The sequence below is a fragment of the Haemaphysalis longicornis genome, unplaced genomic scaffold (assembly GCF_048455015.1).
Source record: "Haemaphysalis longicornis isolate Haplotype H1 unplaced genomic scaffold, Haemaphysalis longicornis Haplotype H1 scaffold_5, whole genome shotgun sequence".
NCBI lineage: Eukaryota > Metazoa > Arthropoda > Arachnida > Ixodida > Ixodidae > Haemaphysalis > Haemaphysalis longicornis.
The window spans coordinates 89,939,562-89,965,301 of NW_027526385.1; the positions used below are offsets into that span (position 1 = coordinate 89,939,562).

Sequence of the window (25,740 nt, forward strand, 5' to 3'; positions counted from 1 at the left end):
AGCCCGGCGCTTATAACGGTGGAAATTTAGGACTATGACATGCGAACACGGCTCAAGCTCGTTCATTCGTACTCCACGCAGAAATAAATCGCGCAGAATTACAGCCGTCGCACTGCCCCGTGACAACCTGTCCGAACGAGCTCGATACTTCGGGGGGCAGCGCGGTCCTGAGTGGCTCTCTGGCCCGGTGTTGTCTTACTGGGTTATGGTTTCACGAGCGTTCACAAGTGAAGCAATGATCCTTTAGCAGAGTGGAGAACCGGTCCCGGCACGGTACCCGGTACAACTGCGCATGCGCACAACCAGTTTTTCCGCCTCTGCGCATGCGCAGTAGCGCTAGTCGCCTACCGGATACCTTGCCGGTTCTCCGCTCTGCTATAACTCACTATTGTCGACTGTCACCGATGCTTTGCTCAAGCCCTCCGAAATGGCAAGTTTAAATCTTCAGTTCAATATGTCAGAGCTAAAACACAGGGGGCGACATCTTCGCGTATTGTGCAAGATTGAAAGACTATCAAAAACACGTTCATATCGTTCCGTCATGCATCATAGGCGCGTACGATCGCGCGCCCGCGTGGTCCGTTGGCATCATGAGCGTAAAGTGACGGATTCAAATTATGCGTATATAGCGTGAATTCGCACATACAAATTTTATTTGCACGGAAAGAGCAGGCCTGCCGTTGCTGCTATAGCAACGAATTAAGGTGTTTGCTGGGGTTGGTGTCATGCGGACAGGAGCAGCTGTGATAGTGAGCAGAGCGCTGGACGAGTACTGGAACCCAGGGCGTAATAGTATGCACTGGCGTAAGTTCAGCAGAGTACCATTGGTATGGGCGAGTTTGTGCATAGGGAAGTACCGAAGCGCAGCACAAGACGAGGGACAGAAACACCGAAGACGACACATAGCCCTCCGTGTGTCGTCTTCGGTGTTTCTGTCCCTCGTCCTGCGCTGCGCTTTGATACTCCGCTCTGCCATTGACATGCCGGCAAAGAGCCGCGAAAGGCACACCAAGGTAGTACGTGGGATACAATTTTATTTCACGGATACATGATAGTGTGCATGCAGAAAGATACAGAGAGCGGCTGCGCGGTGATTGGTTAAAAAGCCGCCATGAAATCACATGGTCACCTCACTAGGATCGTAGTAGAACCTGTAGGCCGGCTGCTCCTCGACCGCACCAAACGGCAAAGTAGACACGTTATAGCCTTCGGAGGTCTGGTTGACCGTCGGAAGGGATGTAGGAGACTCTGCGGTCGTCGGAAGTACAGCGTCTTCCCGCAGGTCGCCAACAGGGGGCTGGAGAGTGGTTACCAACGCCCGGGTGGTAACGTTTGCCTGCGAAGGCATGGGAGTGGTGGTCGCAGGCGTGCCCGCTGCTGTGACGTCATGACTTGCGGTCACATTCTCGGACGATGTGGTCAGGGCGGGGGAGGCCGAGCGGGTTTCCGTGACGACACCCCTGGTACTCGCGGTTCGAGGTGTCGGTGCAGCATCCGTGGCGACGGGAGTCGCCGTGTCAGCAGTCGAGGCAGGCTGCACAGTGGAAGGCATGGCTGTACCGGCGACCGTTGCATTAGAGGATTCGTTAAACGCAGTGGCCTCTGTGAGGGCGTAATCCTCTACCGACTCTGTTTCCCGGAATTCAGCAGGAAATTGGGTAGTGGTTGTGGGATCCTCAGTAAGGTGCGTACCAGTGTCCGAGGTGGTTGCGGGAGTGGCGGTGATGGCAAGGTCCGCCCGAGTGATCATGCGAGAGGCGGTGGTGGATGTGGCAGCGGGGCCGGAAGTCCATGCGGGCGGGGTCGACGGGCCAGGGGCGGTGATTGGAGGCGAAGTAGTCTGTTCAGCGACTGGGGCCGAGGTGGTCGTGGGGGCTTGAAACAGTCGACCGAAGATCCACGGGCGCAAGTAGTCGAGCAATGTTTCGTAGGAAACAGAGGTAGTGTTGCGCAGGGGCGGCATAGTTGTACCTGCGAAGTATGAAAAGGAGACATCAAAGGGAACCTGTAATACTTGCGAAGTTTGTAAAATCGTGAATGTGACGAACGTAGTGAACAACACATCCAGTACTTAGTCTCATCGTGTATAAACGATGACGCACAAAAAAAAGAAATACGAAACAAAACATTCCGTGTGAGGAATCAGGACGCCAGGAGCACCGGCGCCAAAGCTGGCGCAATCGTCACATTAGGCCGCATATGTGCTCGGGATAAGATGCCACAAAGGCGTCGCGCTGCAGTGCTTCAGTGACCATCGCAGCACCGCTCCAGAAAGCGAGAAAAATCTGCGTGCCTGCGAGTGCCTGCAAAAAAAAAAAAAAAAAAAGACGCGCATGTCCGCCGCGCCGGTAGCTACAAAAGGCGCCAGGCCTCCAGAATGCGCAACGGTGGCATTTGGGACGCGCTAGCGCGATCCGGAATATAGAGTCCCGGCCTGTACGACTTAGTCACATTTCAATGGAAGATGAGAAACCATGGTTAAAAACGCCCAAACGCAAATAATGCTTTGCGACCTACCGATTGTTGGAGCGGTCGTAGTCGCCGCAGTCGTGACTACCGTCGTGGTCTCCGTCGTAGAACCGAGCCGACCGCTGACCACCACGTAAGAGGGAGAACCATCCTCATTCTGCATCAGGTGCAGCACCGGGTCCTGCACATTGGCGATCTCCAGGGCCAGGTCGTCCAACGAAACCCGGGTCGCATTCTCGATCAACAGCGGTGTCGTCGACGGCAGCGTGGCGGCAGTCGTTCCAGTGGTTGCGGGGCTGGAAGCGGGCTCACTTCGGCTTTCCTGCGGCGGAACTCCAGTGGTGGTGGCAGGGTCGACGAACTCAGTCGTGCCCACAGGCGTTGGCGTGGCAGGAGTCGTACTTGCAGACACGTTGGCACGCCTTCCGTTCAACGCACCTACAGTGACGGTAGTGTTGACGTCCTCAAGTGTGGGCAGAGGCGGTTCAGTCTCCGGAGTCGTGGTCGTGTTGACGATGCTGTAGAAGAACGAATTGTCACCGCGTAGCCACCTCAGCCCGATGTCGAAGGTGGCGTCCACGGAGGACTGCCAGAGAGCAGCTTGCGAAGCAATCAGCAGCAGAAGCCACAACTGACCCATGACGAGGCTTGGGGTAGACTACCTCCGCTGCGAGCGGCAAATACATCAGCGTAAGCACGACGTGGCAACTGTTACTGCGACACGGTACACAAAACGTGACACAGTTCCTAAGTTCAAGCCGAATTAAAATTTAAAGGCGGGAGGAATTGGAAGCACTGTTATGAACGGCAGCATATGCCTAATAACTGTACCGCAAGCGTTTACTTTGTTATAGAAAGATTGGTAGGATGTTTCCGCTGAACAGCTACCCGTTCGTTAAAACGACCCACGCCCCAATTTTAGCATACGCCTTGAACTCAGCATCAAAGGACCTACTCACCCCGTATCCTAGCGAACTTCTGCGCCGCTTGAGGCGAAACAAGGGCTTTTGTAGCCGCACGATGCGGCTGGCAGCGCCTTTCTCTTTTTAATTTTGCCCGCGCATGCGCGATGCCATTTCGCACGTCGCACGTCCTGCGCATGTCAAATGCCCGAGTGCGTTGCCGAGTTATCGTGACTTGTGAAGTTGCGCATGAGGACAAAGAAGCCACGTCTGTTTAGTGCTCTTTTATTGCTTAAAATTATCCCTATGATCGCCTTGCGTATCGGAGTTTCTAAATTGATTTAGGGTGATGAATTTTTGGCGGGCTGCTGCTAGGGGTGCACTTGTGCGGACGCCTAAGATAAACACCGCGTATCGAAACGAGGCACGTGTGTTTGAGACGTCAGTATGGGGCGGCCGACGATCGGCTCCATTCGGCGCGTTTGGATTTTACCTACATCTGCCTCAATTGGGTGTATACATATGCAAGAAGCATTATTTTCCTGCGTTAGTTTAGCACAAGAGAATGTGGTTTATTTGAACTTATTAACTTTCTATTACGTATTTTGTTGGAATTGCGGCACGGATACCATTTAGACATCAGGCGAAGTTAGCAATGTTCGCACGTGCGCACCTTTGTTCTACGATGGGATCGCGAAAGCGTTTCGCGCCAAATATTCGCAAATCTTCGACTCTCCAGCAGTTGCCGTCTTTTAAATTCGAAAGCATTGAGTGGCCCCTTAAGTGAAAAGGCCGCCTTGCCAGGAACGCGGAAATTTGCACTGGCTCGTACAAACGCAGCTCTTCAATTCCCATTGGCTGCGAGCGCGGCCTGTTGGAATTCGCGGCAGTGGGAGGGAAATAAGAAACTAACCAGTCTGTTCCCTGATGAGAACTGGGGGAACCAAACCAAAACCAGACCCATCCCCAATCAACCCAAACCTTTACCCATGGCAGTCAACCTCAACCCAACCCCTGGCTCAACACAAACCAAACCCCACCCAATCCACTGGCTAAGTTTGACACCATCTTAAAAGAAAACCCTACCACACGCGCACCATGATAGAGAATCACCCCTCGTCACAAAAGGAACCGCTTCATCATGTACAGATACACTTCCGCTGGTATGTCTGCTGTCACGCAACTTTCAAATTTCCCGCTCATCTCCCGGCGTGCAGTGCGGCCCAGCAATGGCGGCGTCCGTGGTAACGACGCAGCGCAAGGATCACCTCCAACGCTTTGCATATGAATGCCGTGTCCAAACTGAGCAGTTGAACTTCGTTATAACGAACACTGATATAGCGAATTACCGGCTATAGCGAACTAAATACGAACTTTGGTTTGTCACGTTTGAGTTCAATGACACCTATTCTTTTATAACGAAACTGAAACAGTGAAAGCCGTGCGCAATATCGGATATAACGAAGAAATATTGGCCAGTAGGCCGAGAAGTTACTTGGAAACTCTCTCCGGCGTCCGAAACTGCAGAAGCAGAAGGAGCCCCTTTGTTCGTGGACACTGTGAAAATTTCATCCTACTCAGTGCTGTGAATAGCCACCAGACGAAGATGACATCCTTTCTAAAAAAAACAATAACGCAGGCCTGCTTTGTCAAATGAACTTTGTTCTGTTGTAATTTCACGTTTCATGCTCTGGTTCATTGAGCTTGAAATAAGGGTTGCCTTGTTTATAGTGGTGTTCGAAGCTTAAAATATTTCGTGTTTGTATCGACAGTTTTTGTGGCAGCCATACTGCCGATTGGTTTGAGCCTATTTTTAGCTCTGCTGTTACAACGAACATCGGATATAACGAACTAAATTATTGTCCCGATACTAATTCGTTATAACGAGGTTCGACTGTATAATGAACAAGCTTTAAAAGACCAGGAATTAAGGGATTCAGAATGCCTTTTGCGATTTTATGATCATTTGTTTTGGTGTCAATCGGTCGTCTTAGACTAATTTAAGGCACACTTTATGAGTTTCCTGCCGACAATACACGACGAGGTAAGAGGTGATAGAAGGGTCAATCGCAGTGGAAGATGTGAAGGAGCCATGAAGACAAAATACAAGTTGGGTTCATTAGAAAGACTGCTTAGTCGCGATAACAATGATACCAATACCATCGCAATCTTCCAACAAATAACGGAGATATTAAAGAAAACGTGTCAGCAACTTTTCTATGACGTCACGGAACCTTGTTTGTGCGATTGGCGGCCGTTTAACTCACCTGTCGCGACGACACATGACTGGACGTCTGTAATGGGGCCTCTAGTTCCATTTGACCGCATCACTTGAATGCTAACGTGCAGTTAACGCACTGAAAATTATGTTTTATTGTTGGCCCGTATGACGTCATTCTTGCTCATAACACGTCACTGTGGCGCAAAATTTGAAAGTTTTTAAATACTTCTTGCTTTTTTTTCGTTAAAAAAACCCATCTTTTCTGGCTCTAATGGAGCTGAGTAAGATACTGAATCCTAGTTCTTTCGAATTAAACCAAGTTGTATTTTCTCTTCACGGCTCCTTTAAGTACTGGGAAATGTCTTGCAGGCCCCGACGGGTTGTGCTCGGCGTTTTATAAAGCTTTCCGAAATGACTGAAGTGCGGTAATTGTCCGAGCTATATAAAGAATCTTATAAACGGGAAAGATTTCCCCCGTCCTTGTCACGGTCGCATACGGTACTTACACCAAAAACGATATCTGAGGAGCTTACAAAGGTCACTGCGTAATGGCCGGTCACACTAACAAGTGTCGATTACAAAATATTAACTAAAGTTATAGCAAGGAGGTTACATGCCGTGATATTGTAGGCGAACACCAAACGTGTGGTATGAAGGGTAGGTCCATAACAAGCAATATGCACATTGCTCGAAGCATTCTCGAGTACGGTACGAACGAAGTCGTTGCTATATGCTACAAATAGACCTTGAGAAGGCCTTCGATAAGGTGTCTCATGAGCTGCTGTGTAATTTACTGGAACGTGCAAAGTTGGAGAAAATAATCGCGGCGTGCGTAAAATTAGCTTATGAGGATTTGTCGACCAGGTTGATAATGAACAGGTGTGTAACCCGGCCGATTTATGTTACTCGTTCAGTACGGCAAGGATGCCCGCTGTCGCCTCTACTATTTTGTTCACACATTGAGTGTCTTTGTGCAAGGCTAATCAATAGCAGCAGTGTTCGTGGTTTCCAATTGCGGGCATGTGAGATCCGGGTACTCACATATGCGGATGATACTGCTTTTTTTTTTTTTTTTGCCGTGACGGGAAGAGCATTGATAGTTCTATTAAAATCACCGGAAAATCTTTGCCCCCCCCCCCTCCCCCCCGGGAAGCCCTTGAGAGGGCTTGGGAATAAAGACAAAAAAAAGGGCGCAGTCAAATAGACGTGAGCTTCATAAGCGAGGGAAGCAGGTTAGATCCGCCCACGAGAAGATAGACAGACAGACAATGAACTTTATTGGCCCACGCGAAGCGTTTTCTTTTTTATCTTGAGGCGCTTGATTTTTCGAACACCATCGCAAGCTTCCACGACGCAAGTCAGTCAGTACAAGCTTCGCTTGAAAGTGCGGCTATGCAACAACTCTACTGAGGGCTAACGTGACGCTTTGAGGCCTAACGTCCTCAACCGGTTGTAAGCAAGAATGCCCGTGTGTACGAGATTTCGGCGCACGTTAAAGAACCCCAGGTGGTCAAAATTAATCGGGAGCCCTCCACTACGGCGCGCCTCATCGCCTTCGTTGCGTCGGCCCTTTAAACCCCACAATCAATCAATCAATCAATCAATCAATCAATCAATTAACCGGATGTGCTGCTGAGCCCAAGGACGCGGCGGCCGCTTTTCAGGTGGCTAAAAGGCTGTTGCGACTGGATCCGAGCGCAGTCAACGGTGTAGCGACGTTGCCTTGCTCCGTCCGCTACCTACGCGGTGCAGAGCAGAGCGAGGAAGTTCTCAAGCCGACAAAAAGTTGAAGCAACATTTATATACAGTATGCACAAGGATAACAAGATCGTTACATGGATCGCACAAAGGCGACAGTGCACGTCTCCAATCGGTGCCTCCGAAAAGTTCCGCCCTCGCTGTGCTTCCGGGAGGGTTTTATACCCCCGGGAGTCCGTTTCAGCCGCGAGAAGTTTGAATCGCTCCAAACAGGGCTCTCGCTGGCCGAAGTTTGAATCCGACGAATGGAGGCGAAGCGATTGCGTCAACTGAGCCTCCACTACGGGGAAAGGGAAGTCGACGCCGTCGCCGTCTCAGCGGTGCCGTCTGCAGGCGTGTTGCTGCCTGTCTGCCGCGGGCCACTCCTCCGAGGCATGATTCGGCCCAGCCGTTGAGAAGGGAAAAGGAGAGGCAACTCTGATGCGCCTTCAAGTTTGGGCATGTCTGCCGCGGACGGCTTGGTCGAGGCTCGAATCGGTCCCGCTGTCGGCGCGTCGCCTCGTGCAGCGAATTTGGGCTGGGTGCTCTGGTACAACAAGGCGAAAAGCGAGAACGCCCGCGTGTCGACATTTCGACTCACGCTGAAGACCCCATGCAGTCAATTACTCGGGAGCTTTCTACTACGGTGCGCCTCCTTGACCAAGCGCCAGGCGTAGCTAAAACGTCTTAACGGGGACCCTAACCTTGACGTACACTGTCTATGACCTTGCTCGGTATGTCGTTATGCTCAACTTGAAAGGTACCTAACGTTAAGCCAAAGTCCTTCAAGGCTTTGCTTTGTTAAGCCTACACATGACACGTTAGGCCAAACTTCACGCTTTGCCGCCTGACGTTGTCAACTGGTATCAGTTGGAAAAAATACTCGACGTACTTTAAGCTGAGGGTGCGTCGGTAACCTAGATGGCACCGTTCATGTGTCACCATAAGCGGCATTTCCCTTTCTTAGCGTTCGTAGTCTACACGTCCATGCTTCCGTCACCTGCGTGTCCCCGTAAGTGTTTGGAGCTGCCACGGCCCCACCACCTTTCTCCTTCGCTGTAGAAAATCTCGCGCGACGGAGTAACTGCATCCAAACACCGAACTGCTCAATTGTAGCATGAGATGTGCACAAAACGTTTGTCAATTCAAAATGTTGACAAACCAGTTGATTCTTCGCAGTCAAGTAACACAAAATTCGATCGAATAATACGACTGAGGCGCCTCTTTGTTTTGTTTGTTTGACCAATTCAAATTTTTTTCTCATCTTTTTACAATTTTTATGGTCTCTCTTTGAAAAGGAAGCGCGCGAGTGGACGAACCACCGCAATTCAGTGACGACTTACGAAAATATATTGAAGATACAAAAAGGGTCCTACATGGCTATGCGCTCTTATTGCTAAAAGTGATAATCTTACAAGTGGTGCTAACATGCTGTGGTATCATGAGAAAGATTAGCTTCGACGCTTGTGTTTGAATTATGCACAGCTGAAATCACAGTACAGATAAAAGTAGAGCGCAATAAGTTATTCGATTGTGACGGTTTTCTAGTTGAAAAACCAATTTAAAAGCTGATCGCACCGATTTTTCAAGCGATCGTCGCAAACCTCCGTCGTTTTGGTCAGGTTTGCTCATTCTCACAATGTTAAGCCAAATTATTTTCCTTCAAATCTTTTTTCTGCGTAGGTTCTTCTGTGCGGGTTTCCGCTCATTACAAATAACACGTGAATATAGCGCGTTTCAATCGTTACGCAAAATTACAAATTTTATTTAAATATATCGAGATCATTTGTCACCTAAATGCTAGATCGATAAAGGGCACAAAGTAGCGCTTTCGACGTTCCGCGATGACGATATGAGATGCCGAAGTCCTACCATAGTACGCGTTCGCCGCATGCAGTCATTTCCTAATGGTAATTCATACGTAACAACTGTAGCCGGCTCACCTATCAAGCTCACATTGCTCATTCAAGCTCCTTTAATCGTTTTCATAGTTGATTAATTATTTATCTGGCCAAATCGAGTTGTGCGTTTGATTTCCACAATTACTCAAGCTGTTCATCCTTCAAGGCTAACCCAAAGAGCAACAGTGTTTACGAAGAAGGACGGACACCGGATATCGCTACCGGCTTTTCGCAACGCCCTCCGGGACTGATTAATGGAAACAGGTCTGTGGAGTGACTAAACGAATTAAACAGTGCGTGCTGGCACTTCCCCTATCGCTTGTTGCGTCTTTTTCTTTTTTTCTAAGGTGTCCGTGCCCGCCGGCAGCGAACGGCTCGACCGGGCCTGCGCTCTCAAAGTGCCCCCGGGCAACAGCAGACGATCGTATGCAGGCGGCGGTGGGAAATGTCGTCTGCTGCTATATTAACCCGTCTCGCTCGACGGTCGCCGCCGGTTCAAGGCCACCGGGGCGCGCGAAAAAAGGGGTTCGAACCCTCCTCTCCTACAAGCGCACGTCCCCTTCCCTTCGTCGCGTTCAGAGAAGCCACACACAATGACCATTATCGTCGGACGCCTTTCCCAGGAAACCTGGGGGCCGCCGACAGGGGGTGCGCATCTGCGTCCTCTCGGAAGCCGTAGTCGGCGCATTACGCAACAGAGCCCGCGTCGTATATGAGCGCTTATCTACGCCTATATGACGGGGGGAATGAATGCCGGAGTTGTGCAATTACCGGGTTTCGTTAGATTTTAGCAGGATATGCGGCTCCAGCGCGGCTCGGAAGTGTTGCAAAACGCTGACAAAAAGAAAGTTTCCAATTAACAAAGCCCCTGCCGAGCTGCGCAAACAGTCGGTGGAGGCGCAGAGACACGCACACGCAAGCTCAGGCGCTGAACCGAGGCTGAGCTTACAGCGTGCGTGCCTTTCCGTGTATGTTTCCTTACTGTTTAATTTTTACCGCGTTTATTTGCTCCGGGTGGTTCATGCACCTGCTGTGCTAGTTAGCGCTCGAAGTTTACTTAACCACGTTCAAGGAAAATTAGCCCCCAGCAATGCGTTACGACCACCCGCGGTGTTGCTTGTGTAGCCAGGCCGGCGGTCTAACACTGCTTATGCTGTGTATATGCACGAATACCAGTGTCAAGAAAGCACTCTGTCAGTGCACTCACGAGTGACACTTCAAAGGCGCTGCCGCTAGATGACAGAACAAACTGCCCCTTCGCCGTGAGTGTGACGAACGATGATGAATGACGTAGGAAATTCTCGAGACAGCACAATGTGCTTAGTTTGGGCACCTAATTTCATTCCCGGAAATTAAACAACAAAGAAAGCGTGTCCAGATATACTTTCCTTTTGTAATGGAGTCAAGGGATGGGGACGGGAGATAATGAAGTTGTTGTTTCTTTTTATCAGTGAAAGGAAAGACTTACGCAAGCTCAAGGGGACGCACAATAGGCTTAGCACAATAGGCTTGGGGCAATATGCTTAGCGGTGCTACATTAGCTAAGAACACGTTTTCTACGGATACGAGTGAGGAGGCTTTGCGGTTTCGTTTAACCACTGCACTTGCATTTGAGACTTTTTTTTTTTTCGAGATGAGCCAGACCCACCTAACGCGAATTTGAGAAACAAGCGAAAGTTTGTTACCGGAACTAAATGCAGCGCCGTCAAACGTGTTATATGACATATTTTACATGCCAGCTAGGGGAAGTTTACGGCCACAAGTAATTAAAAATTATTCCGTGTATTTGACTGATATTTGACGTGATAAGTTTGGATTTGGCTCATATTGAATTGAAACACTCAAGTTGATGCGGCACTTTTATGAAAGCTTTATTTCAATCACGGTGCGAATGAATTTTGGTTCAAAAAGCATTAAAAACATGCAACAGGGCTTCGATAGCAGTGGAACTATACATGGAGTACGGGTGAGTCCTCTTGGCACTATTAGCCGCTCTTTTCGAATTCCTCCCTACGATAATTTTCTTGGGCACGCCTGAAAGCACTCACGAAGTAAGCAAGCTTTTCATTGCTTTGCCAGGAATTTTCGAAATGCTTCACAAGAAGGCTGCTGATGTCTTATTTCTGGTTCGTGCTTTCAGAGGAGGGGGGGGGGGGGGAGGGGGGTGCTCATGCGTAAACAGTTAGGAGGAAACATAGCTCTAGTAGGATGCAGTGATTTTTTTTGTCTCAAAAGTTAGCCCTGTGGCATAATCAGTAAATGTGTTCACAGGGGCCCGAACAAGGTGGATTCCTGTATGGAGTCTGATTGATTGATTGATTGATTGATTGATTGATTGATTGATTGATTGATTGATTGATTGATTGATTGATTGATTGATTGATTGATTGATTGATTGATGGATTGATTGATTGATTGATTGATTGATTGATTGATTGATTGATTGATTGATTGATTGATTGATTGTGGGGTTTAACCCGCCGACGCTACGCACGCGATGAGGTGCACCGTAGTGGAGGGCTCCGGATTAATTTCGGCCACCTAGGGATATTTAACGTGCGCCGGAAACTCGAACACACGGGCGTTTTTGCTTTTCGCCTCCATCAGAAAAGCGGCCGCCGCGGCCGGGAATCAAACCCGCGTCATCGTGCTCAGCAGAACACCTGTATGAGGTCCATGGGTTGTTCACGGACCGAGCGCTGCAACCAGTTGCACGAACGTGCTTTCGTTGAACTTGATGCAATCTTGGGCAAGTACACGTCAGATGCGGCACATTCACGTCCTGTATGGAGGAGTCGCAGAATGGGCAGGTGGAGCCGTATGGGCCGTGGGCCGCGCGGTACTGTGATGGCCGGAAGGCAATCACCGACGGCGTCAGGGCCATCCCAGCGCGTAGTCTCCGCCATAGGCGTGCGCACAGGGGGGGCAGAGGGGGGGGGGGGGGGGCCGCCCCCCCCTAATCATCTGAAGGGGGGCGCCAAATTTGCCCCATGCCTTGTCGATCTAACACATGAAAGTAAAAATTTCTGCTCAGAAATAATTTTTATGTGTTGCAATTCCATCGCATTGAAATAAAAATTTTATAACCATCCCTCTTTGCACTGCGTTCGCACCACTAGGCCTTCAGTGGGAAGAGGTCGGGAGTTGCTGGGGGGGGGGGGGGGGGCGCAGCGGTTAGACTTTGCCCCCCCTAATCGATAACTCTGCGCACGCCTATGGTCTCCGCAGCGCAACCGCGACTCGGAGGGTTAAATTAGGTCATCAGGAACGTTTGAACCACTTGGGGGTATGAGAGCTCGTGTGGCACGTGCGTTGGAGATATCCCTTCTGTCGTGCCAGTTCCCTGCTGTGGTCCTTGGGAAACGCGGTAGCGGTCACATGACGGCTGACGGGCGACTGCCTCCCTACTTCCAGGTAACCATTCAATGTGGATCTGCAGTACACTGCTTCTTGCTATTGGTGGGGAATAACATCTCATCTACAAACGATGTGGATTGTGCCACTCGACGGATCTCGTGGATGCAGTTTTGCAGCCCGAGTGGAGTGAGTGAAAACACGTTTATTCCATTTTGTTGCGATTGTGGGCTGCCAGGTTGGCCCGGTTGATCACGCGTCGCTGCTGTTTCTCCGGGTGCTAGCTGGGGAGGTATTCTTGCGTTTTGTCCGTTTTGTGTCCGTTTCAAAAGTGTCCGTTTTGAACAAGCCCTGATTAGCTAAAAGCGAACACCCGGATGTGACGCCATGCAAGCACGGCGGAGCTACAAGCCGCGGCTTGTCCGAGCAGACGATTTCGGAGCAGACGACTTGGAGCAGACGATTTTTCGTCGCCTGGTTGTTGGTTCGCTGGCGGAACAATAAACACATAAAAGACAGTTTAAAATAGTTTTAGTCTTTTAAAATGTGTTTACAAGAACAGTTGCGCAAAAGTCAACCCAAAGCCCGTCCACACCTGGAAGTACGTCACAATAAAACGGACGCGCAAAACGGACGTTTTCAAAATGGACAAACACGAGAATACCGCCCCTGGTCAGTGCGCATTTCAACCGCTCAGGGGATGGGAAGAGGATGGGGTCGGGATATAGTGGGTTCTATAGAGGCATACAAGATATGATGTTGCGGAGAGAGTGTAGGAGAAAGTGAAGCGGGGCTATGGTTTAGTTCAAATTTGTGTCAATCTGTAATCTGCCTCACGTTCGGGCCTGCAACAGGTGAGGAGGGGGTTGTGGCAGTGACTGTGGCGGTATAGTGATCTGTGTTGGAGGGGTGGTGCAGGTGCCGAGTCGCCTGTCCTCGGTCGGGAAGCCCGGAAGTTGGGTTCGCAGGCAACGGCATATGATGACTCTTCAGTGCATATGACGGCGATTACTAGCACCGCAACAATGCAAATAAACAATGATACTGAAACTTAACTATGTGTCCGGCAATGTTCCCCTACAAACAGCTTCGTCATCCAAGTTTGCGCGTGAGTGCAAGCTTCCCTGAATTTTAACACGAAAGTGTTTTATTTCAGGATTCACGAAGATTTCACTTACGTCATATCCGTCACGGAAGTGACGCCAGTACAACGCGAAGTAAGCCGCCTGTAAAGGGTGCACCCCTGCAAACAGGGTCTTATTGCGGGAAAGCAACCTTTAGTAGGATTTAATGGTATCAGAGAGGAAGTTAACTTCAAGGCTGTCGAGGGGACGAAAAGAAGATTAGAATGCTGGTGGACGAAAAGCAGAGAGGGGAATATTGCCTAGGACAGTTACCACCTGTGACAGAAAAAAAAAGTATTTTGTGCCTAATAAGCTTTTTGTGCCTGCCCTAAGCAGCGCTAGTATTGAACCAAAAGTGTAAAACATAGGTATATTAGCCCTTTTTGGTAAGATGACATGTCATCACCCCGCTTCAAAGGGGAAACCAATAGGAATTATCATCATCATCGGTACGTTATTCTTAGAGTTGTTCGTTTTCGGTTTTTATATTTTGACACGAAAGTGTTTTATGCCGGCATACATCAAAATTTCACTGACGTCATATCCGTCACGGAAATGACGCCAGTACACCTTTGCCGAAACAACCCACCAGCAGGACGTCGCTCGCCAAGCACACCCATGAGACAGCCGCCCACCCGCAAATGAAGCTCAAAGGCGGATTTCGTTGCACATTTCACTTTCGTGTTTTACCGATTCCTATGACAGAACGATCAACCAGTTTTTTTTTTTTTTGCCTTTACTGACACACCGCCGGACTAAAAACATAAATATGTGTCCACAACACGTAATAATAGAGTACGGTATTACGTAAAGAAATTTCGACACCAGTTTTATCTACGTACTACCGCCAGAAACGCCAAATCGTGGTCCGCATGAATTTCGTATATGAGTACTAAGAAAGCATACGGAAAATTTGTGGTGTCGCATTTTGCGTTTTAATTAAGACAGAAACACGAAAACTGTGTCAAACGTTTCTGTTCTGATAAATGACTTGATTCCTTTGTTTTTGGAAAGATTATCTGCATTAGTTACGCCTGGCCGCGTAATACTCCGTATGAATTACTTATAGACGGAACGTTTCACTGTGGATGTGGGTGCTCCACCACGGCATCTGGATGCCAGCAAATTTGGCACTATGTTTCGAATTAAACTGAATGCCCCCGTCTGCATTATTTTTTTTTCTTTTGGTGTACCCATTGCAATACAGTGTACAGTGGCATCACTGTCTTCACTAAATGTGTGATTTCGTAACAGGTATAGATTTCGCTCTTTACAATCGTATTTCCGCGGGCCACCCTAAAGTTCTTTAGTGGCATTGGTGAACTTTCACGCATGCCAGTTTTGTGTTGTTTTCTGCCGTCCGAAAGTTGGCGCCAGTCAAGCCATCATTCCCACTGTTTTTCCTCTGCTCCTCTCACCGCATTTTAATGCGAAACCATTCAACAGCCCCTTGGGCGAAAAAGCCGTCCTCGGCGTCGAAAGCCGTCAAACGGCTTAACTACTTGTCAGCGTTCCATAGCGCAAGGCGTTCCATAGCGCGAACGCGTACAAACTCCGCTGCAGCGAAAGGTGACCGTCCGCGGTAGTGACGTAATGCAACGGAAGAACACGGACGGATGAGTGAACAGGTAGGCCGCGAAAATCACCATCGCCGGCAACCCTCCCATTGCACAGCGGCAGGAGCGAGCGGTGGCGCAACGCGTAGGAGACAGATCGAAGCCATTCGAACGCGTTATAAGGCGGAAACGGATCGTGACGCAGTCTCAAGCGGAAAGAGGACGTAAGTGCTTTCGAATTGCCAACCCATGAGACGTGCCTAGGTATACTCTGAGGTTTTTGTTCGCAGAACCATGTGCCATGCGTGTCAAAATCAATCAGTCAATCAATCAGTCAATCAATCTATCTATCTATCTATCTATCTATCTATCTATCTATCTATCTATCTATCTATCTATCTATCTATCTATCTATCTATCTATCTATCTATCTATCTGTCTGTCTGTCTGTCTATCAGTCAACCATGCAGTCATCCAATTTTCTAATAAATGTATATATGGTGGTAACAACGCACCCAACCTATTCACCTTGTTCGTACATGCCGAGGAGAGAGAGAGAGAGAGAGAGAGAGAGAGAGAGAGAGAGAGAGAGAGAACAACTTTATTAAAGTGCCTGCAGCTCGGTTAGATTCCCTCGCGCGGGGGTCTTTCAGGGAAAACTTTTTGTGAGCCTGGTGATGTGGGAGTGGATCCTCAGTCCAGGAGACCATGGACGACCTTGCTGTCTCAGCCTGGACACCAGGAGTTTCTGTGCATCCAAGCCGGCGCTGGTCGTCAGGTTCTCCCACAGCTCAGGGAGGGGAAGGGAAGTGGGTAAATGTGGGAGGGCTGGGTTGTGTGCGCACCCCGAGATCATGTGTTATGAGGGTACATGGGTTAGGGCAGAATTTACATGTGGCACGGTATTGGGTTGGGTACATCCGATGTAGCCAACTTGAGCGAGGAAAGGTGTTTGTTTGAAGCCTCAGGAGTATTACTTCTGTTTTAGTGAGCTGCGGGTGAGGAGTGGGAAAATGTTGTCTTGATGTGCGGTAATGTTGGGTGATGTCTTGAAATGTGAGCAGGGGAATGATACTTGGTGTTTCCTCAGAGGTCTGGGAGGAGAGTTCGCAGGCTTGTCTATGGGTAAAATTATTGCCCGTTAGTGAGGAGTGTCCCGGGGTCCACATCTTCCTGTTGGGGGCGTGTTGAGCCAGGAGGTTCCACGTAGTTGAGGCCACGTAACCTGATAAAAAGGTGCGACAGACGGCTTGACATTCCGTAACATAGAATCGCTGCGGGTGTTTGAGTGATGGCGAGAGCCACAACAAATTCTTCCGTGGCCCAGATAGATGTGGTCTTGATTGAGGCGCAGGTGATGATCTTGTCTTTAGTCACTGTCCCCAGCCTGGCACCCTCTACCATATACTGTGGGAGTGCCAGCGAACTCCAGACTTGCCCCCCCTTTCCAACCCAACCTTCGAGCAGTGGAGGGCTTCCCTGGCCAGCCCGGACCCGGATATCCAACTTAAGTTGGTGACCCGAGCACGGACGGCCAGCCGAAGTCAAGGCATCCCGGACTAGGGACGCCTTCCACAGGGCAACGCCCGCACATCAGCCTCTGCTGGAGAAATAAAAATATTTTCTCTCTCTCTCTCTCTCTCTCTCTCTCTCTCTCTGTCTTTAGTGGTCGCTATGGCTAAGTGATGGGACGGATTGGAGTAAGGGCTGGCATCTGTGTACAAAATTCATTAGGATTGTTTCCGTAGATTCGTTCTTGGGCTTGGTTACGGGCGTGTCGACGACCGGAGTGCAAAGTGGGATGCATATTTTTGGGAAGAGGGCGGACACGAATGGATTGACGCCAATTATGGGAAGAGGTTTTCTGTCCGTGGTCTGAGGAGTTGACATTTTGAGGTCCTGTAAAAGTGCCAGTCCTGTTGGTGTTAGGCGGAAACGTTGACTGGAAATATGCCCTTCGATGAGTTCCGTGACCGAGTTGTGAATGCCTAATTGGAGCAGTTTAGTTGTCGCGGTGGGCATAGGAAGATTAAGAGCCTTCTTTACAGCTTTGCGGATGAGGCGATCAATGGCTTCCGTGTCACTTTTGCTGAGAGTGAGGTAGGGGGCGATGTAGATGACCCGTGATATGATGAAGGCGCGGATAAGGCGGAGGTCTTCCTCCTTCATGCCGCGATGTCGATTGGGGATGCGGCGAAGCAGTGGGTAACTTGAGTGAATACTGTGGTGAGCTTGAATACTGTCTGATCGTTCCGTATTGTAACACCAAGTATCTTGAGTGAAGGTCTGTGATGTATAAGCTGACCATTGAGGGTAATTTGAACTGATTCTTTATTGGATGCAGGGGGACTTTTCCGTACAATGATGAGGTTAGATTTTTGAAGGGAACACCGAAGGCCAATTGATGAGGCATATTGTTTTACAGTGTCTGTGGCTTTTTGAAAGATATCTTGAATTTCACCTAAAGAACCCGTGTCAGTCCACACGGTAATATCATCCGCATACAGTGCGTGGTGAACACGGGGAATGGCTTTAAGCTGACGAGGGAGGTCTAGGAGAGCGATATTAAAAAGCAAAGGTGAAAGAACAGAACCTTGAGGAGTGCCTCGATCTCCTAGGGTGATGGGATCAGATTTCACATCGCCTGCTTTTGGGATCGCCTGTCTGTGGGTGAGAAAATCGGCAATGTAGGAGTAAGTACGAAAGCCGCAGCATGTTTCGTTGAGACGGAAGAGGATGGCAAAATGAGAGACGTTATCGAAGGTTCCCTTTAAGTCCAATGCAAGAATTGCACGAGGGGAATTTCGGGAGGCTGGCATGAGAATTTCTGCCTGTATGCGAAGAAGGATGTCTTGAGTGCACAGATGTTTTCTGAAACCATACATTGTATTTGGGATGAGATCCTTGGCTTCTAGGTAGAGTTGTAGACGTCGGACTAATATGCGCTCCACCATTTTACCCACACAAGATGTTAAAGAAATAGGACGAAGGTTGTCCAGGTGTGGTGACTTGTTAGGCTTCGGGATTAAGTGGATCTCTGCTGTTTTCCATTGTGGGGGAAGTTTTCCAGATTTCCAATGGGCGTTAATATGCTGCAGAAGCTGTTCCATTGAGTCATAATCCAAGCTGGTTAAGAGACGATAGGTCACATGATCCGGGCCCGGGGTGCTGTTTTTGTTGCATTCGGAAAGAGCTAGTTCGTGAAGTTGAAAATCTTGATCAAGGTCCAGATTTGGCTGGCCTGTGTAGAGAGGGGGAGTGAAATTTCTGGCTGTGTGGAGGTATTTATTTTCCAAGGAACGCATGAGGGCTTCAGAAGAGCCATCGAAAGAATGAAGAGTTTGGGTCAATGCTCGATGAGAAGCGTTCCTATTGGTTTGGGGGTCGATGAGATGCCGGAGCAGGTGCCAAGTTCTTTTGGTTGTCAGGGCACCTTGGAGGCTGTCACACAGCTGTAGCCAATTTTCCTTTAAAAGGTGGTTATCGTACTCTGTTGCTTGTTGATTTAGAAGAGCGGTTCGGAGACGCAGTAAGAGCGGCTTCGGGCCTCCCGAGTAGGGGAGAAGGAAGGAAAAAAAAAAAGAAAAAGTCTCCACCTTGGAACGCCGCGTGGTGTCAGATTTTCGAAGCTTTCGGGATGTCCCCGAAAGTTGGCCTCGTGTGCCGCTGTCGCTTCCAGCGCTTGACGATGCTCCGTCGTGCCTCCCAAAGCCTGAAGAGTTTCGGGTCGACATCAGGGGTGTGGTAGGTGATAGCCACGGTTTTGGTTGTTGAGTGAACAGTTTGAAGTAAATCATCAATCCATGCTGATAGGGGCTGACAGGGGTCAATAGGTTTGCAAGAATTTGCTTTTCTGAAGGCGTCCCATTGGTAAGGCGTGCCACCCCCAGCTGAGCATTATACATGTGGTTTTTAATTGTTATTAGTTTAAGCTCGTGATCAGATCCAAGGTTTTCCCGCGGGAGAAACCAGGAGACGTCTAGGGAGCCCAAAAGAAATGAAAGATCCGGGGTAGTATCCCTGGTGACGCTTGCACCAGTGCGGGTTGGTGAATCAGGTTGGTTGAGCAGCAGTAGATTAAGGTCGTCGATAACATTGGCCAGAATGGGTCCCCGCTGGTTTTTGTATTGGTAGCCCCAGCCACGTGGCCCCAGCTAGGATGAGCGGCATTGAAATTTGGTTCCGGCCGATCCCCTCGTGGCAGATCGCCCCCGAGCCGTTCCAGCGCTTTTCTCGTGGACATCTATCTGCTAGCGATTCGGCACCGGTGCAGACTGAGCGCACTGAACACAATTCGCACGTGCGTTCGTCTTGCGGTGGCCTATTTGGAGGCGGGTATTGAAATGCGCTGGTAGTTTGTTTACTTTTGGCGGGAAAGGGTTCGGGAGCTTTCGCTCGGGTACGAGGGGCTATCATAGAAAGATCGTTCTGAGGCTCGAAAAGGGGGGAAGAGAGGGAGGGCGTACGTCAGATTCCCAGAAAAGAGAATCCTCGTAGACGCTCATGGGGCAACAAGACCCTTCGATAAGCTGGCGGCGCAACAGGTATATTTACAAACATATGGCTTCGGCGATAAAGAAATGTTGTTCCCAGGAACCGTCCCAGCGTCTCTCTCTTTTTCTTTCTCTCTCGCTTTCTGTACTTTTCCGTGGCAGCTTGCTTCCTTTTCAGAGCCGCGCGAAGCCAGCCGAGCCCCCCCTGCGCGGCCTTGAAAATTCGGCGACGACGGCCTGGAGGGGGAGAGCGACCCGGCTTCAGCGTAGCCCGGATCGTCCTGCATGTCGAAACACGGCCGCGCTCACAGAGGAAGTGCTCTTGTGTGTGCGCTACTTTTCTGCTTGGGCGACGATCGAAGCGGGTCTGTGTGTCGATCGAAAAACGCGAGGAGTGTTCCCTTGCCGTCATTTCGGTGACCCTCTTTATTTCTGCGGCAAATACAACGCCATGAGGTCGGTGAGAATGACATAGCGCCGGCTCAAAAGCGTAGACTTTGCCCGAAGGGTATGGAATTCAGCGCAACTTATTTATTTGTCACAGAGGTCATCCGAGATGAAGGAAATGTGTGTGACAGAGTTAAAAACGAAGAACACTGGAAGGTTTGGAGAGCGATCGTGCTCGGGTGGTGTTGTCGCCTCGAGGAGGAGGAGAAAGGGGGGTTGGGACGGTACTCATCTCGGGGCGGGGATTTCCTGAGGCAATGAATGCTGCGGTGAGTAGGGTAAGGTTGGAACGTTGCAGGCTATGGGCGTGTCCGCTTCGAAGTGCGTGCAACTGCAACAAAATGGAGGACAAATAAGTATGTCCATCCAGGTGTATTTACAGGCTGACGCCGATTAGGAATATATATATATATATATATATATATATATATATATATATATATATATATATATATATATATATATATGTGTGTGTGTGTGTGTGTGTGTGTGTGTTAAAGTTAAGTAAAAACGTAGACAGGAGACAAAAATATTAAAAAAAGCAGTCTACTGACATTTCCACTGGAGGACCAGTCTTCATCGGAGTAATCTATGAAGACTGGCCTTCCAGTCGAAACGTCAGTAAAACATTATGTTTTTAATCGTTAGTCAACTATTTTCTCAAATACTTCTTCTGGATCCTGGAGAAGTTTCTTCTGTTGCTTACACACACACACACACACACACACACACACACATATATATATATATGTATATATATAAAGTGCACACGAAGTATAAGTTTTCCTTGTATGTAATTTTTGAAGCTACGCAGACGCGCCGACTTTGCCTGATATACACATCGAAGCGGACATACGTGCAAATGATTATGAAACTGTCACTCCCAGAATTTCTAGTTTTATAGCACCCATTAGAAACGTACGATGCGCGATTTTAGAAAATTGAACTACGTTAGACCGCTTAACAGAAATTCGACGACTGATGATGATGATGATGATGATGTTTAACGCGCCGAAGGCTAGGAGGCGCGCCGTATGGGAGGGTGGGCTCAGACTTAATTTTGACCGCCTTGGAATCCTTGGCGCGCGCCGAAATCTAGACACACGGGCATTTTCGCTTTTCGCCTCCATCAGAAAAGCAGCCACCGCAGCTGGGACCGAACCCGCGCGTGTTTGGGCTCCTTAACAGAAATTCGAATTTACGAATTTACCTTGCGCCGCCGAGAATATGTACCCCCACATTTCAGTCTCACGTATATTAGCGTATTAATGACACGTTATAAATTCTAACGTTTGAAATCTGTTTTGTTTTGTTTACTATCGTGCTTAGGATAGTAACAGTGAAAATATGGTAACAGCATAGTTACACTCGCTGTAGGGCTGCAGTTTATATTTCCAATTTATTTATTTATCTATTTATTTATACTGCAATTCCCACAGGAAATTTTGGCAGGATGGTACCGAAATGTTCGCTGAAAACAAAATATAATTCACGCAATCATGGCAACACTGTCGATGAAGGGACACTTAATTGATGTAAACAACGCAACGCTGGCCTAGAAGACACTTCACTATATTGTCACTATTAGGAAGGTTGTCCCAACCAACTCTGTTCTCATAATTAAAGAAAACAGTTTGTCCGATTTTGAAAAGGGGCCGGTGGTTGTGAACCTGTGCCTTTTTCTATAGCATACTCAGAGAAAAAGACAAAAGTACATATCTCGAGATTTATATCAAAATGCCAATTATTTAATTGATAAAGAAACTTCAGCCTCAAGGCTGAAGTTTCTTTATCGGAAACTTCGGATAATGGTGGTAAACATGCTCTGGGTAAGAGTTCTGTCACTGAAGTGCGACCAAAAAAAATTCAGCGAGCAGATATATATATATATATATAGGTTTTTTTTTGTATTCTTTCCATTTTGTCAATGCAATTAGTTTGTGCATAGGAGTACCAAATAATCATCCGTAGTATGATGTTTGGAGAGCGACAGTTTTATAGACAAGTAGGCGTATAAGTTTTAAGGTCCACTTAAGAAAAAAAAAGCTGTTCCAACTGAGGTCATTTGAAGTGCACACACTACCTCAGATTGTCTACACTACCTCAGAGAAGATTGTTTGTAGCAGAGTATTGAAAGTGGAGTAGCTTGTTTATTTTCAGTAATGTACATATAGTTTTGTCAATATTTATTGACACCTGCCACAAATCACACCATACAACTATAGACGTTATTGGTACATCATTTAGCGCTGTTGGTCTGATGTGGTCCCTGTATCGGAATAAGTCACACTATCGTCGGTGTGAAGTCTCAAATTTGCATTCACTCTCCACTTATATCGTTAATGTATAATATAAACAAAATTTAATAGAATCACCCCCGTGAAAATGGAAAGAGGATTTACAGCAAGAAATCATAATTTCTAGCTTAATTTCTGACTAGATTTATAGATTCGAGCTGGAATCGAAAGCTTTTAACTAAAAAAATTCGTAGTCTACTTAGAGACGATTATTCCCAGGTTGCAGGTCTTTTTTTCTTCATCCAGCTGGACTGACAAATGCTAGCTGGAGCTGCCAGCCGGAACAAAATCTCAATCCAGCTAAAAATGAGCTAGAAAGTGAATTTCTCGCTAGAAATTCTGCCTATGTCTTTTGCTTATGTCTAGCTAGAATTCGTGGTTTAATAATTCAGCTAAAGAAAAAATATCATTTTCACGTCTGGGCAGGTATACCGAGCATTGTGGCACACCATAAGGGACAAATGTTTGGAACAGTGTTTTTTGAATACCAGAAATTGCTAGCGGACGTGAAGGTATGAAATCCAATTGATCACTTCATCGTTCTTTAAAAAATTGCTTAATTTGTCCACTTCTTTTATGGCAAGCCTTATGGAGTGCATTCGAGAATAAACCCTTGGCATCGGTCTGTTTTCACTGGCTTATTGTTGTCGCTTATTCATGTCTGGTTTGCTATCACCCCAGTCTATAAATAACGGAAATGTCGAAATCTACCTTGTGCAAACAAAAATTTTGCAAAAAAAAAAAAAAAAAAACTTGCCGTGACCAGGATTCGAACCTGGGTTATTGCGGCCACAACGCAAGGTACTAACCACTATACGATCACGGCTACCCAGCGGGCGGAGATCCAGGCGCAAAAAAGGGTATATAACTTATCTCCATTGATTTTGCGATTTTGTGTATTCGTTTTTGTGGAAGTAGAGTTTGTGGTTACTTGAATATTCGTAAAGCCCCCCCACCGTGTGCACCGCGGCCAGCGAGAGTAGTTTAGAGGGGCTTTAGCTACACGTGCATTCTGCACCACACACGGTAGCTTTCGTGAGAAGTGTCTACTGTAGTGTGTAATGGACAGTCTCTCTAAACTCTCCTACACACCAACCTCATCTGAAAACGTTGCTACACGCCGAGTCCCCTTAAATTTGGCTTCAATGTAAGCAGCTATCTTGTACGTCGATGGTGCGCTTCACTATACATTTCTTTTCTACTGATTCCGAATTGATTTGGAGTGTGCGAACCATCGCTTAGTGTTAACGATTCAGTGTACTAACATGACAAATTATGCATTTATTTTGAAGGCGTGAAGGACATATCGTGTCACGCGTTTTTATTGTTTTCATTTTGCAATGCATATCAATTTTGAAGGAACCAATGATTTGTACTACCTTGACCGCTTTTACGATGGGCTATTTGCCAAAACTTTGCCGTATCCCGCATGTCTTCCGCTATGACGAGAGCAAACCGAGCAAATTTTATGAACGAGAGGTTGCAGCTGGCATGATGTCACGGAAATTGCTTGATGACGTAGGCCTGATTGCCGGCGCCAACGGGCGACTGACGTCTTATGTATCAGAATTTTTCAGAACAAACAAAAATAAATATGCTCGAGCGTGTTAAATTGCAGCAGTGCATCTAAGCAAAGTATGAAGTGCTGAGTGGATTCTAGAGCTGAAGACTCGAGACTGTATGGTCTTTCAGCACAATTTGAAGTTGGGAGGGTTGGTTTAAGATTTTAGAAAAATGCGGAGAAGAGATACACAGCTGCGCACCATCCTATGTGTTCTTATTCTGCGCCTTTTCTGCGCTCTTTTGTAATATGGGCTCTCGCTACCGCATTAAGAGCCGAAATTTATAAGCTGATCTGATGAACCATCGGCTGCGGGTTTTCAGTTCTATCTGCCCCTTTCATTCACAGGGCTTCGACACGGAACTGTAGTTTGATAGCGATATGTCATCGCTAGAGACTGGAATTTATTAGGCAAATGCCTATTTTGCTACTTGTGATCCTATCATGCACATTGATATATAAGCATGTATTAGAGGGTAAGAAGAGCTTTTATGGTGTTTTTATAGTGCCTATAAATGTAATTTTGGTATTTGTGCCGAAATGCCAATAAGTGCCTATTTTCGAAATCGGCGCGTATACGAACACTATTTAGCCTCAACTTTTGCTTTCGAGTGCAATTTGTTACCGAGCAGCTAGCATCGACTCTTCGGAATTCTATTGGGTTCAACCCAGTCCTCCAGTTCAACCAACTTCACGAAAACAATCACTTGCAGCGGTGGAATTGGACAAGAGGCCCAAATCCAAAAATCTGGAGATGGTGGTAGTTGCTACTGTTTCCACAATTTCCACTGTGATTCTTCGGATCTACCAAAAAAAGTAAAGAAGTTTTTATGCAGGCGATATCATGCTCTGGACTTATTAAAGGAGGAGAAATACAAGAATGACTACAGCGCGCCGTTGATGCCAACATTCGAGTAACGTTGGTAGATACGATAAACGCATTCATCTCTCCTAAGGGTCTGACCTGCTCCACGAAGAAGTCAGCACTACTGATCTTCCGCCGTGCACAGCGATTGATTGATCGATTGATTGATTGTAGGGGTTAACACGCCGACGCAATGCAGGCTATGAGGCACGCCGTAGGGGGCGGGGGGGCTCGTATTATTTTGGCCACCAGTGGATCTTAACGTGCGCCCAAATCTCGTACACACGGGCGTTTGCTTTTCGCCTCCAGACCTGCACAGCGAAAGCGACGTTCAATGTCCCCTGATGATCCCCAGATTGAGCTGCATCACCCAGGAAGAACCATACCTACTGTAGACTCAATTCGAATCCTGGGTCTGCATATCCACTGCACAAGTAGTAACAAGGAAATCATACCTGCATTTGACAAGTAAACTACACAGACGTCCACCTTATCTCTCGCATAACCAACAGAAAAGGGGGAATGAAAGAAGAAAGCACAATAAAACTCGTCCAGGCTTTCCTTATTACCCGCATCGTCTACGCCACACCATACCTAAATATAAAGAAGTAAGAAGAAATCAACAATATGAATAAGAGAGCATATGAAAGAACTATTGGACTGCCCATTTCAACCCCAAATGAAAGGTTTGATGCCTTGGGCCTTCGCAACCGCATCGACGAGCTCATAAAGGCACAGCAAATCTCACAACTTGAAAGACTCTCCAAAACTCATACATGCGACACATCCTAAGAGAACTTTGCATTCCCTACG

The 25,740-nt window shown here is 47.8% G+C and overlaps 1 protein-coding gene and 1 non-coding gene across 3 annotated transcripts; both read right to left on the reverse strand.

Annotated features, from left to right (window-relative positions):
- Positions 1-1,017: 1,017 nt before the first annotated feature.
- Positions 1,018-3,580, reverse strand: LOC144138564 (uncharacterized). 2 transcript variants are annotated; one of them, XM_077670910.1, is made up of 4 exons: positions 3,429-3,580; positions 2,518-3,136; positions 1,693-1,971; positions 1,375-1,534 (listed from the first exon to the last, which is right to left on the reverse strand). In XM_077670910.1, the coding sequence occupies exons 2-4, from the start codon at positions 3,107-3,109 to the stop codon at positions 1,518-1,520; spliced, it is 888 nt and encodes a 295-aa protein (XP_077527036.1). In that variant the 5' UTR covers positions 3,110-3,136; positions 3,429-3,580; the 3' UTR covers positions 1,375-1,517. The 2 variants fall into 2 exon arrangements, with proteins under 2 accessions (XP_077527035.1, XP_077527036.1); XM_077670909.1 differs by having other exon boundaries at positions 1,018-1,971.
- A 19,675-nt stretch (positions 3,581-23,255) lies between these two features.
- On the reverse strand, positions 23,256-23,327 carry Trnah-gug (transfer RNA histidin (anticodon GUG)). The gene has a single exon. It is a non-coding gene; the product is annotated as a tRNA-His (tRNA).
- Positions 23,328-25,740: the final 2,413 nt, after the last annotated feature.